At 43.5% G+C, this 17,862-nt stretch overlaps 1 protein-coding gene across 5 annotated transcripts in view; it reads right to left on the bottom strand.

The window, feature by feature from the left end:
• Positions 1-7,146: 7,146 nt before the first annotated feature.
• trpm7 (transient receptor potential cation channel, subfamily M, member 7) overlaps positions 7,147-17,862 on the bottom strand; it is a 37,289-nt gene continuing 26,573 nt past the window's right edge. For 2 of the 5 annotated variants that reach the window (XM_081715966.1, XM_027022779.3), the window contains exons 25-40: positions 17,525-17,657; positions 16,119-16,777; positions 14,463-14,545; positions 14,275-14,365; positions 13,498-13,577; positions 12,855-12,895; positions 12,523-12,584; positions 12,334-12,387; positions 12,170-12,214; positions 11,262-11,327; positions 10,858-11,141; positions 9,739-9,821; positions 9,298-9,503; positions 9,018-9,069; positions 8,740-8,846; positions 7,147-8,305 (exon numbers count right to left, since the gene is read on the bottom strand). In XM_081715966.1, coding sequence (XP_081572092.1) covers positions 8,172-8,305; positions 8,740-8,846; positions 9,018-9,069; positions 9,298-9,503; positions 9,739-9,821; positions 10,858-11,141; positions 11,262-11,327; positions 12,170-12,214; positions 12,334-12,387; positions 12,523-12,584; positions 12,855-12,895; positions 13,498-13,577; positions 14,275-14,365; positions 14,463-14,545; positions 16,119-16,777; positions 17,525-17,657 — 2,180 coding nt within the window. In that variant the 3' untranslated portion in view covers positions 7,147-8,171. Of the gene's footprint in view, positions 8,306-8,739; positions 8,871-9,017; positions 9,070-9,297; positions 9,504-9,738; positions 9,822-10,857; positions 11,142-11,261; positions 11,328-12,169; positions 12,215-12,333; positions 12,388-12,522; positions 12,585-12,854; positions 12,896-13,497; positions 13,578-14,274; positions 14,366-14,462; positions 14,546-16,118; positions 16,778-17,524; positions 17,658-17,862 lie in introns of those variants that run through there. The other 3 variants (XM_027022781.3, XM_081715967.1, XR_014124161.1) reach the window with 3 other exon arrangements.

Consider the following 17,862-nt stretch of genomic DNA (forward strand, 5'->3'; position numbering starts at 1 on the left):
ACATACACGTGTGCATGCAGGAGTACATGGAGTTTGTTGTTCTGTTTGTGGGGCACCTCGGTGAGAGAAAAACAGTTCTGACCATTTTGTTGGTTGCCAATAAGCAAAATCTGCTACATACAACTTGTAAATGAAAGGCTGAAAAAGTAAAACTAATTTTAAATATGAAAACACCTAAAACACCTGGCATTAGGTTTATCCAGAGTCTCATCAGTCTTTCCAGTTATATACAGATCAATGGAAAAGTTTAGTACAGCAAGTATAGGGTTCTTAAAACCTGTACTATCCAGGATCTCAAACATATTTGTAGCTGTTGGTTCTTCTGCGAGGACTGTACTGACTTCCCGTTAGTGGACAGCAAGTAAACAACAATAACAGTAATAAATGTTGTAATAGCAGTGATACAAGTTATAGTGTGTCGTGCACACACGTTCTGGGGCAGCAGTTAAATGACAGTTGTAATAACTAATACATCTGCGAGTGTATTGGGGGGTCGGTAAATAACTTGCCTGACGTTCTTTTGCTTCATTTTTACATTAATTTTATGTATAATGTCCAGTCTTGGCTTGGTTGACCTGGAAGTGTAAAGTGTGTGTCAAGAGAGGGAACTGGATGTGCCAAACGTGTATGTATCCACACGCACCCACAGCACTAAAAAGCGTAAAACTGTAAGTATGCATTTGGTGATTGGAAGAGCTAGTCCTGTATCTCCGTTACTGTGGCGTCATCAAACTTGTGCCATGTGTTTGTGTGCACATTGCGGCAGCAGGCAATAAACATCAGCAGTGAATTGGCCGATGTCCAGATCTCCACTGTGGTTCTGAGACAGACAAAAGAATTCACTGCCCAAAAGAAACATTAGGAACTACTTATTGATGATAACATGCAGAAACAGGTTACCAAATTAAAGTTGTTGTAATTGATGTTGCTACAACATTGAAGAAGTCCTCCCACATCCTTTATCCAAATTTTCCCTCCACACCCGCCCTCCGGACACATGCCCATTTAGCCACAGTCACAGACTATTCTCTTTCTCAGAGTGGCTAGCATTAGCTTACAGGATGTAATGACAATTTAGACTCATTAAAACACATCAGCTTTAAGTTTAAAGGTTATTCTAGGCCCCTAACAGTTTTTATACAAAATGACATACTCATGAGCAGAGAACGGAGAGAGTTCTCAACTAGGAAGAAGACTTTTAAGTAGAATGCAGTGTTATAAATAGAACAGTGCAGAAAAACTGGATCAGGGTGTTGTGTAACTCATTTCAGAGACTTTTCTCTTTCAAAGACTACAGGGAGCAGTGTTAATGATAAAATATCTAACATATCACACAAATGGAAAAACAGAAATTTTCATACACACAAACACAAGTTGCTGTCACACATGCAAACACGCACACTCATTCAGCCCCGGGTTTGAGTGGCAGTGTGTTTGGGTGCTAATTTTCTGTGTGGTGTTCCAGACTCACAACAGCACAGAGAGAGTAATGTGTGTTGTGTGTGTGTGTGTGTGTGTGTGTGTGGTGTTCCAGACTCACGAGAATAGTGTAGAGAGAGTAGTGTGTGTGTGGAGTTCCAGACTCACAAGAAAAGTGTAGAGAGAGTAGTGTGTGTGTGTGGTGTTCCAGTGGGCAGGGCTGAAACGGAGAGATCAAGGCTGTCCAATGAGAACAGGACATTTGCTCAACTTCCTCTTCTTAAGGCCCTGACAATGATAACTGATATTTCACAGACCACACACACGTAAGCACACAAAGGGCTATTATTCAGACATTAATTTCAATAGGGTTTAAAAGGATAGAACTAAGAAATAATGGCATTAGAGGTGCAGTAACCCTGGGGTGTGTGTGTATACTATTTTGCAGTCAGGAGCAGTAACGTGTGTGTGTGTGTGTGTGTGTACCACTTGAGGTGCAGGATTAGTATCTCTGGCATTTTTTTTGATGGTTGTCAGCATGGTTGTGTCTCGTCTTACTTCACACTTAGCCCAAAACATCTGCTCATTGCCAGTAGACACACTGCTGGAAGAACATATCCAAACAGTCCTTCACACACACTCTCTCACACACACACACACACAGTTTGCGATCGCCAACTGGTGAACTACTTAATTACAGTAAGGCCTTGTATGAGGTGTATGGAGCATTTGTATGTGTGTTGGGGGAGGGGGACATAAAAAATAGTGAATGTCTGCCAGGTGTGTGTGTGATAGCTGCAGTCAACACACACAGTTCCAACACTGTCCCTTCATCTGTCTGCTGGGAGACACACAGTCTATCACCCCCTCCCTGCTCTGAGTCTCAGGACACCAGGTGGTTAAATGAGGGGCAGGCACAGAGGTACGTGTGCTTGCTCCAGCTTTCTGAGTGTGTGTTTACCTGCTTTACCACACTGGGTATTCCATTAAGTATGGAGGGCAGGAGCTCATGGGAGTCTTGCTGTGAGTTATTGCTGAACTGTGGGTAAAGCTTATACGCTCTCGCTCTCATCTCATCTGGACATAATCTCTCCTTCCCTGACACCCACACCTCCTCTATCAGCCTACAAAATGCCCCAGCAAGCCCACTGTGTCTGCAAGGAGCAACAACAACAACAACAAACAAACAAAACAGTATGGGGCAGTGGTTGCATTTATTGTCTGTACTATTAAGCTCTGTGTGTGTGTGTGTGTGTGTGTGTATGTGTGTGTGTGTGTGTGTGTGTATACATGTTCGCAGGAACAGTAGGGTGTTTGTGTGTTTCTAGAACAGGCCAAGGTATACCCACGGTGCCAGTGTCTTCCTGGTTTGTGTTAACAGAAAGTATTCAGCAAGATGGACAGTGTTGATCAGGCCCTGCAGCACTGCATTTATGTAGCGTGTTGGGAACACCAGCAAGAGTTTACCAGCCCACACAGACTTGGCTGCCAGCCACAGTGCCTCCCACTGGAGGTTTCTGGTCCTGCAGCTCCATGCACCCTATGGTGGAGGGTGGACAACTTGTGGCTTATACACACACACATACATACATGTATGTGATATTTCAAGTTTTCAAGTGTTGAACAAATGTTGGGTTTGTCAAGCCAATATAGAATAAATTTGTTCACAACAAAAGCAGAACGAATGGAGGCTTGTAGCCAGTGTGGAGCTCTGTTGTTTATAAGTGGAAATGTAAGACCTCTTCCCAAGGTCTGCCATGTGTTTGCATGCTCCAGAATGCACCACACCTACTGACCTCTTTGACATCACAGCTGACCAGACACTTAATTACTGCGGTATAGACCAGTAGTGGGTTAATTACTTAAATACTGTAATTTGGACAGAATGACTTCAGAAAAAAAAAATGCAGAAATGTGAGTGTTGTTTGGAAAACTTAAAAATATGTGCAAACTTTAATAGGAATTTATGTGCACCATAAAATACTTTGGCATTATACAGGTCAGTATAGCAGTGGGATGGTGGATATACTGGTGGAAGAACTTAATTAACCACCGACAACTTACAATAAAGTGGAAGACGTGGGAATGTTGGCTGTGATCAGACACCAGTGTGAATTTTTAAAACACAATGTTATATGTCATGGTTAGTACACATGCAGATATAAAAAGAAAAAAAAAAAGTGTATGACTGATCCTGTTTCATATTTACCATTTCCAGATTTAAAACAGGTGTTGGACTTTGATCTCACCCCAGAGAGAGAGAGAGAGAGAGAGAGAGAGAGAGAGAGAGAGAATGAGAATGAATCAAACATATAGGAATGTTTATTCCCCCCCACCCATCCACAGACCCACACACACTCACACACTGCAGTGGAATTCTCCAGGCTGGCTCCTACACTGTCCTGCAGTTCCAGGAGAGTCTTTTTCTCCACTGCTTCCATTCTTTGTTATCTCTGCTTTCACCGTTTCATCTTCTCCTACAGTCGCGATGTTTTAAGACTAGCAAAAACTTTGTTTTTCACAAGTTTGCTGCTTCAAATTTTATGGTGGTCAATTTGCATTAACTCTAGATTGTGAAGAGTGATCAGATAAATTGCAATTAATTGCAAAGTCATTCTTCGCCATGAAAATGTACTTTTTAAAAATTACTGCATTCCAGCCACTGCATTTCAGCCCTGCCACAAAATGGCCTGCTAACATCATTTCAGTGCTCTTCTCGTTAGCTCAGGAGAAAGTGTTAACAAGGACAAGACATCTGATATCACTGTGTCATGCTGATTAGAAGAGCAGACTGGTTGCTTTAAAAGGGTTGTGGGGCTTAAAGTTTTCTCCTCTTAACCATGGTTACCTCCAAGGAAACGTGCAGTCATCATTGCATTGTATCAAAAGGGCTTCATAGGTAAGGACATTGCTGCTTCTAATATAGCACCAAATCAACTATTTATCAAATCATCAAAACCTTCAAGGAGAGAGGTTCAATTGCAATGAAGAATGTTTCAGGGCACCCAAGAAGGTCAAGCAAGCACCAGGACCATCTCCTAAAGAGGATGCAGCTATGGGATCAGGTCACCACCAGTGCAGAGCTTGCTCAGGAATGGCAGAAGGCAGGTGTGAGTGCATGTGCACAGTGAGGCGAAGGCTTTTGGAGGATGGATAGGTGTCAAGAAGGGCAGCAAAGAAGCCACTTCTCTCCGAGAAAAACATCAAGGACAGACTGACATTCTGCAGGAAGCACAGGGATTGGACTGCAGAGGATGTATTTGTCAATAAAAAGTTAAAAAACTTATGAAATGCTTATAACTGTACTTATAACTATACTATATAAACATTTGACAAATGGATCTAAAAAAAAAACTGAGGCAGTAAACTTTGTGAAAACCAGAATTTGTATGTCTCAAAACTTTTGGCCATGACTGTACTTGTTCTACAATGTAATCACATGAAAAAGCCATCACATAGCAAACACACATGAATATTGTGGATGATTCTCTCATGTAGATTTGAGGATAAGCAAAATGAAAATGATTTAAAATAAAAACTAAATTATGTTTTAAAATTAAGAGGCTAGCTTGACTGTTCTTCTGATCTGGTCGACTGTTTCAGGTCATTTAAGCCTTGAATTGATAGCTCAGGGTAGCAGAATTGGGTCTGATTTTCAGATCTTGAAACCATTTCTAGAGAGCTGTCCTTTGCAGCTTGGTCCACAGCCGCATTGCCTCGTGGTAACGTCAGCTCCGGTTCATACGGAGACATCTTGATGCCCACACAGACATGTGGCACAGTCTGAGTAAACTGGGCAAGAATGTGCCGCCAGCGGTTTCGGTAGGTCATTGGCCCTTCCTTTCATATCAGCAAAGTTGTCAATATGGGAAGCTGGAGAGCTGAAGGTTTTTCTCTTAATCAGTTTCATCTCCTGCCAGGTCCATTTCACATTCTTCCGTATCCGTGCCCTATCAGTGACTATTGGTGTCTACTTTTAACTTCTGATCTGTTTTGGGACAGAATTTTCAGTAGAGTTCAAACAATGTTCAGTAGCTGCATGTTCTTCAGTATCTCTTGTGTTATGTTAGGGTCTGTGCCGGGGCTTTGGCTAGTTGTACCATAGTCCTGGAACATTTCTGCTTGTTTTTCTTCAGTTGGTCTATTTGTCGTTTTGTGTTTTTCTCTACTTTGTCCTTAAGCTTTCATTTTTCTCAGTTTTACCTGCAGTTCCTCATTTTCCTAACGGCCAATTGCTATTTCACGCTCCGTGTAGCTTGAGGCGTTGACATTTTCCTTGCTGCCTGTATCTCTTTTGCCATTCTGGGGTATCTCTAGGTCAGCATGTTTCTTCACTTCTGATTATAGTCTTTATATGTCTGACGTTGGTGTTCCTTTCAGTAAGGTTAGATTAAAGGAGGGTTTGTTCTCTTCTTGATCCTCTGCTGCTCACTTTCCTATGGCCAATCATTTGCTGTAAGGCTTCCCATGTTGTGAGTTCTTCTCCCTGCAGCGTTTCATTGCACTGTTGCCATTCTCCTTTCTTCAGATTAATCTTTACAGCACTGCAAAACCTTTAGCTTCCTATCAGCTTTGCTGGATTTGATATGCTTTTGTTCGATAAATGTTTCAATTTCTGTAATGCAAACACGCCATCGCAAACTTCTAATAGGGTTTTCATTGTTTCCTTAGCCTAACCTGTCCTGTTTTACTGGGTTCGTTTCCAAAGTTTTACTGGAAATTAGAAAGTTCTGTACTGGGAATTTTTTCTTTCTTCTGGGTTCTCAAGGTGACTTTTTTCCAAGTCTTTTTGCTATCCAGATTTCATTATTTATTTTGTTAGTATTGTTTTATTTTACGTTACTATTATTTATTTTAATATCTTCTTACTAATATTTTATTGTTAGTTCCAACAATATTCAGTTTTATATTTTATGGTGCATTGTACATGCCAATAAAGTTAAATTGAACTGAATTGAAAGGGGCCCAGATTGAGAGAATTTCACATCATTCACACTCGACAAAGATGCCACATGCAGGATAAAGAATGAATGTAACATCATATGTAACATCACAACTGAGTTTCAGTGCTGCTGTCGAGGCCTTTTGTGGTGCAGAATTATCTTCCTTTACAGAGGTTCTCTTACCAGTGCTTAATGGTCAGACTCACAGGCATGGCGGTGTGACTGTAGCTGGCATGCAGTGCCTGGTGATGATGTGCTCCTCCCACTGCTGCTGATGGACAGCTGACATGCAAAGTTAACCGTCTGCACTTTGAACTGCTCTGCTCTGACCACAACACTACCACATATGGTCTGCACTTACATTTTGTAATGAAACAAGATCAGCATCCTGCTGAGTGTGTGTAAGATTGATGTTTTCTGTATCAGTCAAAAAGAAAAAAAGTGAATTCAATCCTGCTCTTTCTGTCTCCATTTCACACACACACACACACATTTATGACATCTGGCAGACGCTCTTATCCAGAGCAACTTACAAAAGTGCTTTGTCATTTACTCATAGACTACATCCTAGTCAGTACAGTAGGTTAAGTCCAACATACCATTGAACTAGAATGCTGTTGAAATACAGGGATCAATGCTGTCTAGAAGTGAAAAATACATATGCTCTGTCTCAGACAACAGAGCATTAAAGAATAAGTACTAGTTTCAGTTAAACACACACACACACACACACACACACACCTCCTTCCTCGCTCTGTTCTAATCTCTCACAAACAACACAAACAACTGTTTCTTTTTTTTATTAGTTTAAATGATATGTGGTACAAAATGAATAAAATAATATAAGCTCATATTTCCCAGGATACCCCCTCACTTTCTATTCGTGCCAGATATCTGCATCTAGATAATTAAAATTTTCATACATTATTTAAATGACCAAAAAAATAAAATAAAAAGACAATAGTACCTCTGTAACATTAAAAATTCATGTTTGTCTGTGTGAACATCATTTCAGCATTTCACAGACACATTAAAATCACGTTGTAAAAATAGCATTGCAATCTGCCCACTTTACAAGATTTAATATTCTTTCATTTGTTTTGTATTGATGCTATAATGCAGATGACTACATGGATTTGTACATGTATAAAAAGGATTGTGTTGACATTCTGTACTGTGAAAAGTCTTGTGTGTTCATCTGCACAGGCATGTAAAAGTTTGCTTGCACTTCAAAATAAAATGCACTGAAAATGATTTTTATTCATACAAGGCAACTTCTCAGTTGATTGATGTAAGAGCCTCAGTACAAGACCGTACCAGTTAAAAGCAATTTTAAATATTCACATATAAGCTTAATAAAAATCTCTTAAAAACATATTAACCTTCTGTACATCTTGAAATGAATCTTTACAGGGTGTCGGTACATTTTGTCCCATAATCAATGTGGAGGCACCACATCAGTGTAACTTCAAAATTACCCACAAACCCTCTCAACCAAACAGCTCCACTGACCCATGCACGGAAGCACGCAAACTTCTAATCAAAATATGTGCACTCACACGCCACACACATACTATCCTTTGTTCTCTGTGTCTGTCTCTCCGCCTGCCTGCCTGCCTGTCTCTTTGCCTGCCTGTCTGTACGTCTGTCTGTCTCTTTGCCTGCCTGTCTGTCCGTTTGTCTCTTTGCCTGCCTGTCTGTCCGTCTGTCTCTATGCCTGCCTGTCTCTCTCTGTGGAGGGATGTCATTCCAGTAACCACAGTACTAGTGTGTCTCCAGATGCTGCTTGTGTTTGTATTTGTCTCTCTCTCACAGCATTAAGCGCATGGATTGGCGTGGTTCTTTAGTGCTGCCACCTGCTGGTGGGGAGGGGGAGGAGCCTTCTGTTTGGTCATCCTGTTGTAGTGTCACCTTCTCTGGAGTGTAGTCATTCCTTTTCAGATCTGAAAACACAGTACACAGTATTAAAACATACAATAATGCGCACATTCTCACGCATGCACGCATACCCACATTTACACGCTTTCTTGTACTTGTGTCCAGAGCCCTCCGCCGCCCCTTGTAGGTGCACATGTACCCGCCAGCCCGTGGACAGTGTCTGTTATGGGCTTGTGTACAATGTGTGCATATAGGGACTGTTAATGGCCCTGTATATGTAAGCTTGGCAGTAATGCAGGGGACAAATTCTATTTCACTCTCAGAATCATGTGCTGAGCCATCCTGTATACTCTTAAAGAGCCTGCAAATTTAAGATTAACATTTATTGCGAATGCACCCAGACACACACCCACAAACAAACACATACTCTAACACTCAAGCTAACACAGACACCTTTATTTCAAGCTAGTTTTAGCTAGAGACACAGGGGGTTTCTCACCAGGTAGTTTGAGTTTTCGGCAACAGGAATTGCAATGATGTTTTGTCCGGAAGTTTCTTATGGCATCATCACCAAGGTTGGCTGGTCCGAAGACCATGTCATATGACCTGAAAGAGTTTAAAGCATTCAAACTGTACAGAACCCAATCAACCAAAGAAATCGCGCTACGTTAAACCAGTTGTGAATAACCCTGCTATGATAATGAGTTAAACCAGTGTGAAATAACCCAGTTATGTTCAACCAGTCCTGAATAAGGTTTTTGGATTATAAAGTCTTACCCTTTCTCGCCACTTTTGATCACTGATGGGTCTGTCAGAATCTCCCCGACACCTGCATGGAAACAATCACACTGTCTAACCATCATACAATAACACACTGATCTCACCATCACACATTAACACTAACCCAGCAGACAGTGGCATCACTATGATGTCATAGTCATAGACAAGACAGCAGACAGTCTCGGTGTGGTCTTCATGTCTGACCTGTATGTAACGTTAACTGCTTGTTTTCTACACTAATCAGATGTGGTGTGTATGAGACGTGTATAGCGCGCACCCTGCAGGTCGAGCACAAGCAGTTCTCCACGTGTGAATTCATAGGTCCAGTGACTGAAGGCCAGCATGGTCTCTTCCAGCAAGTTGGTGGGAACGATCTCATCTCCATTGTTGTTATTAAACTTCCTAAACTCGCCAGTGATGCACTCCTCGATGGCAAACCACTGTCCAGCCGAGTGACAGTACAGCAGAAACACCTCAAGAAACCTGCATACCACACCCACACATGCCTTTAATATACAACATACCTCTGTGTGTGTGTGTGTGTGTGTGTGTGTGTGTGTGTGTGTGTGTGTGTGTGTGTGTGTGTGTGTATGTGAGTGAGAGTCACAGTGTAAGAGAGACAGAGAGCGAGCCAGAGAGAGGGAGAATGTAAATGCAGTGCATTTGTGGCATATGTCTGAATTTGTGAGTGTATATGTGAAGTGTTAGTGTGTGTTACCTAGGTGAATAGGGGATGGTTTTGGGTCGGATTTGATTGAAGGCGAAGGTGAGTTTCTGAGCTGCTCGTTGCTGTTGGATCTCCTGTATGGACGTGGACACACAGACACACGCACAGCTCAATGTTGATTAATGCTGACACAAAAACAATTTAATGACACATCAGATCATAAATAAAGCTAGTGTATATGGCCACAGACACACACACACACACACACACAAAAGCAAGCAAGCAAACCACCCTATCCAAATCTCCAGATGGGATTTGTTTCCCTAATATGCATCCATAAAGACATGTTACCTCAGGACACCTGTGATCTTTAAGATTTGTGTGGGATCAGAAATCAGAGATGAGAATGGCTACTTGAAGTAGAATCAACCTAAAGTAGCGTTCTATGGTAAACGTTTTGCCAAGGAGCCCTGGTGCTCCTGACATCAAAAATTGAGGCATACACAGAAAGATGAGCACCATCTTGATATGCCACCATCTTTTACTCCAGTTGCAGAGAGATAACCTGTAGAATGCTCACACACATGGCCTGGAACCTGTAGAACATACCTGGAGCTTACACAAACCCATCCATCATTTAAACTGCAGATGTTTTACCCAAATCGTTCAGCCCTAAGCTAATGCCCCCAAACACAACACTGCTACCAATAATGAATAAGATGAAGTAATGCAAACATTTCTGACAGTATGACGGGCTCATTACAGTAAACGAGCGGAGGACGGGGCTTGCTGTAATCGCGGTAGAGAATGCGAGAATACCTTGTGGGTAAAGAGGAACCTGACCATATCAACCCTCAATTAGTTCTTGCCAGGAAAAAACTGCACACAAACACACAAATATCCTATAAAACCACATTCACACACTCACTCAGTCCATCTTACGCACACAGGGAGGCCATAACAAAAGCTTCTGTGGAATATTCTACTTACCGGGCATAAACCGGGAAGGAAGGAAAGTGGTGAATAAGAGGTGGGGGTGCACGTGTGTGCATACAACAACATCCCACCTTGACTCCAGCTGCCCTTGTCTCGGGCGTGTGCATATGTGGGAAATGGACATTGTTTTTGCGTGTGCATAGCATGCTTGAGTGTTTGTGTGTGGGGTCATACCCTTAGACAGAGGTGGAGCACGGTGTCCTCTTTATACACACTCTTCCACGTATTGATGACCTCCGGGAGGAAGGACTTGACGATGTAGAGGTGTCCCGGCTTCAGGACGTCGTACTCGGACCAGGTGCACAGCACCTTGAGGGCTCTGCGGAGGCCACCACCCATTTCCTCTTTGCTGAGGAACTCGATCTTGGCGCACAGGCCCCGCTGAGCCCAGGATGACATGCTGTTGTTGATGCTGTTAGGAGAGCTCTCCTCCAGACGGTACACTGTCACGGGCTCCCCTGTGAGGCACAAATATACACACAAGCATGATCCATCACAGTCAGCTCCAGCGCACAGCTACATTTTCTTAATGTGAAATAAAACCACTTATATTAGAAAGAGGAATACTCAAGTCTTGCCTCTAGGGGGAACAGGAGTGAATGGAATGCTCTGGGACAATCTCATCAGGTTATTACGCTCCACCGCTAATACGCACACACGCGCGCATGCACACACATACACACACACACACACACACACACACACACAGCATTAGAACACATCATAAGAAAAGGTGGTTTTGTCCTTGAGCTGAAGCCAGACATGGCCCACAGAATTACAACACAACAGTAAACACAAAGTACTAAACACGACGACAAATGACAAAATAACGATCACTACAGGTCATTGTCAATCACAAAGTTAAAGACAAATTACCAGCAGATTCTTTGTTATTATTTGCACAGTTTAGATCATCTTCAAACCACTGGACATACTGTATTTGTACATCTACACATGTGCTCTTCTTGATGAATGTCTGCCTTTAAGAGCCCGGAGAAGCACAGACACAGAGACCTCAAGCATAACATTTCTGTTCTACCATACACCTCTCATTTAAAGCTCTCCAAGCTGAGTTAAAGGCTTGTGCTTTTTATGCCCCACTGAATTGCATACAGTCATCAATCTAATATAAAGGTGAGCATTTCAAAGGGAGCAGAACCAGCAGAGTCTAAAACCTGCATGACGGCAGAACTGGGGAGTACCAAAGAAAACAGTGGAAACAGGACATGAAGTAAAAGGTGAGCACATTAGCAGATGTCATTAGAGTAGCAGTGTAGCACACACTTCCAAGCAACTGTACTCAGACTGGCGTCATCACACAGCAGTGCAGTGACCTGCCCTGGATAAAACCCATCTGACCTCTTTCACAGCAGACAACAAAAGCTTGTGCTTGATTGGGCTCACAGGCTGTGACCTCACAGGTGCAGTTATTGCCGTTAAAGGGCTCAGAAGGGACAACATCTACAAAACTGCGCAACAAACCTACCTGAATACTGATAGCCTTCCATAGGCTTAAAGGGAGAACCGATCGCTGGGCGCGGGGGGGGGAGAGAGAGAGATTAGTGAGTACCTCATAGAAAGAAGACAACCTGATATCATGGAATATAGCAGAGTGCAGTGAATGTTCCAGCCAGCAGGGGACAGACTTACAGTCTTTTCGCGCACCCAGGGGTGTGTGTCTGGCTGAGTACATGCCTACTGGAGCTGAAATGTGCATTTACCCACACACACATGCGCGCATGACCACACGCACACACGCACACACGCACACAGAGGCAGTGTGGTCAGGTTGGCCATGGGCAGGGTTATGCAGGATGTGATGACAGCCTAGAGGAATACCTGGGTTAGGGTGCACATGCTCAGAGTTCCTCTCACCTTTACTGGCCTCCTCTTCTGCAGTTCTGCAGCACACAACCATGGACATGTATTACAAGAGCTCTACTTTCTTGTTTTGTGTGTGTGTTTGTGAGCGCGTTTGTCTGCTGGGTGTGCCCGTTGTGTGTTTTTAGTAGCATTTTTTGAGGAGACAAGTACTGTACCCCCACAAAATGCACACATACATATACACCTGTTCACCCAAACAAGCACATGGTAATCTGAGATACACAAACAGGCTCTCACTACACATGTTATGTTTATGTACAAGTGTGTGAATAGAGGAAGACACTCACAGACTACTGATGGCCTGGACTGATTTCCCCTGAGCTCTCTCCTGCAGATGAAATGCATATTACTAAAAAACACAGAGTATATATGCTTTACAATAACATATCAGCAGAGACACACCCCACACATCAGCACAGACACCTACAGCTTGGCATCACAAGCTTACAAACAATACTTTTGCAGAATTAGTGGTGGTTGTTTTGTTTTAAGTTAAAATGAGAAAAGTATTCAATTTTCCCCTTGGTGGTTAGGTGTGAGGTGAGCGTCGTTTCTTTACAGCATCCCTGAAGTAACACAAAATGCCACAGCCATAGCAATGCGTAAAGACTAAGTGTTATTGATTAAGCCTTCTATTAGTGCTAATTCCCTTTGGCTGGCCCAGTTCCAAAACATTGTTCTCTACAGCACACAAAGGCCAGGAAGCTGAAACCCAATATTGGGTGGGACAGTGTTGGACACTCCTGAACACTGAACATTGATGGGCATTCATGGACACTCCTGGACACTGCAGGACACTGCTGTCATAATAGCTTCCATAAACCAACTGCTTCATTAATGTCTTACAGTTAAAAAAAAGAATATAATGATGGATTTAGGCATGTGGATGTGTGTGTCCACATGTACGTGCATGTATGCGTGCATACAAACCAATAGCAAAGTGGCTCGTGGGTCCTCATGGAACACCACATCCTCAGCTGACACTCGACTCTTCTCCTGCTTACTCAGACCTTACACACACACACACACAGACAGACACAGAGAGACACGCGGAGATGCAGACACTTCAGTTTCTGTGAAGAACTGTAAAAACAAAAAATTCTACTACTCTTCTGTGTGCACACGCATGTGAGGGTCTTTGCGATTGTGTGTGTGCACGCGAGTGTATGCACATGAGTATGTGTGCGGGGACATTTGATTTTGTGTGTGTGTGTCTGTGTGTGTGTGTGAGTGTGTGTATGTGTTTATGATCGTGTGTGAGTGTGTATGTGGGTGATTGTTTTTCATTGTGTGCTTATTGTGTATTTATGATTGTATGCATATGTGAGCATGTATGTGCATCTAAGATTGTAAAATGTGTGTGTGTAAGCGTGTGCATTTGTTATTGTGGGTGTGTGTGATTTTGTGTGTGTGCGTAATTGTGTTTGTGTGTGTGAGTGTGCATGCGCACGTGTGTTTACGTGAGTGTGTGTGTGTGTGTGTGCACGTGTGTAATTGTGTGTGTCGGAGCGTGTGTGTGAGTGTGCGTGTGTAATTGTGTGTGTGCGCGTGTGTGTTCATGCGACTGTGTGTGAGTGTGTGTGGGTAATTGTGTTTGTGTGTGTGTGCGTGTAATTGTGTGTGTGTGTGTGTGTGTGTGTGTGTGTGTGCGAGCGTGTGTGTGAGTGTGTATGAGTGCACGCATGTGTGCGTGTTGTGCAGGCATACTGAATTCGGGATGAAGGAAAGCAGGGGTTCGGTCAAGCTCTGTGAACCCAGCGTAAGAGTTCACTGTCCGCAGGTGACCCTCTGCTGAGTCCTGCATAAGCACAAAGGAACAAGCACACAAAAATGGGGGTGAAAGCACAGCTCTTATTCAGCGTTGTGAGTAGGAACAAAAAAATGCTGACACTGACCTTTCTGGAAGGACTGAGCTGGCGGCAGCCCGCAGAGGTGTCTTTGAGGAACAACCTTTGATCTTCAGGATCATCTTTATGACCTTTCAAAGAAGGAAGGGCACATGAGAACAGCCCAACACGCATGGAGCACTCAAAAATGTACAGTAGCTGTGTTCCAGAGCTCTCTGGGATCAGCACACACACATACACACACACACCGCTCTGATGGCTGTGTACTCCAGAAACACTGTACTTCATTTAACAATGAAAACACTCAAATGGGCTTTACAACCTCTGTAGAAACACCTGCTTCTTAACTTCAAAAAGAAATAAAAAAATAAAAAATATTATATATATATATATATATATATATATATATATATATATATATATTTATTTTATTTTTTAATTTTTTAATTTCTTTTTGAAGCTAAGAAGCAGGTGTTTCTACAGAGGTTGTAAAGCCCATTTGAGTGTTTTCATTGTTAAATAAAGTACAGTGTTTCTGGAGTACATCTGGAGTACATCTCTCTCTCTCTCAGTAATGCCATTAATTTAAATTGTCCTCATATCTATAAATACACTAACACTCTATACTATACACTAATACTCTTGATCTTGGATGCATGTCACAGATTCCCAGAGCACACAAATATAAAGCAGTGAGTATATCAGTCCAGTTCAAGGTATGACAGAGGTACACACAGATGAGAAAACGCTGCCAACCTGTGGACAAGCAAGCATGCAGCACACGCATGCACACAAACACACGCGCTGGTACGCTACCATCACCACCATCCCTCTCGATATGACCTCCACCCGAACCCACACACAGTGTTCAGCAACTGTCCCTATACCCGTTATATCTTCCTCACACAGATTAACGGATGGGTATGTGATCACAGACTCCCAGCAGAAATGATTTCATATTCTCCCAGTCAGCCCTGAACAACAACACAACAATTTGCAGCACCACACAATGGATGAACCCTGGGTCACTCCCGCACAACAGACACGCTGAACACACACCCACATACACAAACAAAGGGGAGGTCTGGGTCACTGGTTTTCCAACTCATTTTTTTGTTTTTTTCAACTGATTTTCAGGTGCGGTCATAGAGGGCCCAGGAGCCCCAACCCAAGGTCATATTTACTCAGCACATATATACAACCAATGCAGAACGCATAAATACATACGTAAAACAGTCAGATGACTGAGACATTATTTAAATTATATCAATTTTCAATAAAGGGGCTGTACTGCGTGTGTCTTTGCCTGTTTGCTCGTTTGAGAGAGGGCAATCTCTGGGTGCTGAAGCCCAATCTCGCTCTCTCTCCCTCCTCAACTAGAAGTAGCACTCTGCTACAGTGCTGAGGGCCTGGTGCACCGCACCACACCCCACTCTGGATGCTCCTGGGGCTGAGGGCGTGACCAGGGGTGGGGCTGGAGGTGGAGCCAGGCCTAGGCAGAGAGTGCAGCACTGGATTTCACTGCTTTCTACTGAACCTTCGTCATCGACGAAGGCTGGGTTCACACAACACGCACTTCGCGCTCGTCGGCACACACCGACCCGCAGTGGAGACAGGTCACCACTCTCTTTCCATTCTAAACACCAAGACCAGCACCAGCACCATCATCATCATCAACATCACACTCCTCCCTCTCATACTCACCCACGAAGGCCCCAAACTCCACAGAGGTGTGAGGCTGTTCGGTCTGCACAGCATGTGTGAGTGTGTGTGCGCGTAGGCCAACAGGCTGTGTGGGAGTACTGACGAAGAAGGTTGCCATGGCATCAGGAGGTTTGGGCAGGCTGCTGTCTTTGCGACTGGTGTTGTTCTGTCCCACAGGCTTCTCTGGGGGAGACCCGCTGCCAAGCTGCACATGTGTGTGAGCGTGCTCGTGTGTGTATTCTAAGGCACTACCAGAAGAACCAGCCTCCGGTGTGAACAACGGCCTCTTTTCAGGACTCAGAGCAATCTCTCCAGTCAGCCCTGCCCCCTCGTTGGCCCTGCCCCCAAACAGCGAGTCAGCCATGTGGCCTGGAGGAGGGTAAATGCTGCGCTGCGGCAGGACCGATGCCTTGGAGGGTGGGAGGGGATCCACCACTCCTGGCACCAGGTTCTTGGACAGACTGAGTTCCCGTGTGATCTGGTTATGCACCTTGCTGGCATCAGACGCCCTTTGGGCAGTCAGAGCTTTCAGAGTGTCCACAGTCAAGGCAGATAAGTCCTGCAGGTGACCGATCTGAGAGTCCAGAGAATGCAGAGAGCGTTTGATGAAATTGACCCTGTTCCCGACCTCTTTCAGCTGGATACTCATTGTTTCCACCCTGGAACAAAACACACACACACATGCAGGCGCGCACACACACACACACAAAACTATTATAAGTTTGTTTTGTAAGGTACCATTTTTAAATCTGTAAAATCACATAACATGTAGTTGGTGGTGTATAGTTGGTATAAAGTTGTGTTTAGAGGTATAAAGGTTCTGAAAGCAGTGTTTGAAGGTCTAAGGTTGCTGCATTTAATGGGGAAAAGTAATGGTAGAACCTTATGGCGATAAAGTCAATGTCAAAGTTAGATTTATTTATATAGTGCTTTTTACAACTCACGTTATAACCAAGCAGCTTTACAAATGTTTGAGTCCAGATCCCTAATGGACAAGCCAGACGCAACAGTGAAAGGAAAAACTCCCTGGGCGGGATTTAGGAAGAAACCTTGGGAGGACCAAACTCAAGAAGGAGCCCATCCTCCACTGGGCAGCCCAGCTAGTACATGTCCATACTTTATTATGTTATTTTTAATCTAAGAAGCCAGAGTAGATAAAAAATGTAGAGCAGAATTTGTGTTTTAAGATCAATGTACAGCACTCTGTGGGGTCAAATGTTGTATAGAGTAGTGGGTGGGGTTAAAGGTTGTGTAGAGTAGTGGGTGGGGTTAGAGGTTATGTAGAGTGGAGTGTGGCAGGTTAAAGGTCATGTAGACTGACGTGTGTTTGCGTTAAAGGTTATTTAGAGCGATGTGCGTGGAGTTAAAGGTCATGCACAGCGTTGTTTGTCAGTAACCATGCTGACCGGTCTGAGGTAAGCCTGATCCTTTCTTCACTCCCAGAGTGAAACTTGTCATCCTTCTCATGGAAATAAGTCTCAACACACTGCTCCTCAAAATCATGGAGCTTCTTCTGGTCCTCCTCCGTCAAGAAAAGCTCTGAGGATGGAGACAAGGACAGAACTCGACTCAAAATTCAGCTGGAACTCAGTCATAATAAAGGCTAATGTTAATGTATATAACACTCAACGAGTGCACGTGTGTGGAGTGTGTGTGTGTCTGTGTGGAAAGTGTGTGTGTGAAGTGTATATGGAGTAAGTGAGTGAGTGTGTGTGTGTGAGTGTGAGAGTGAGTGAGAGAGAGA

Source organism: Electrophorus electricus, chromosome 6 (assembly GCF_041902795.1).
Source record: "Electrophorus electricus isolate QZ-2024a chromosome 6, ASM4190279v1, whole genome shotgun sequence".
Lineage (NCBI taxonomy): Eukaryota > Metazoa > Chordata > Actinopteri > Gymnotiformes > Gymnotidae > Electrophorus > Electrophorus electricus.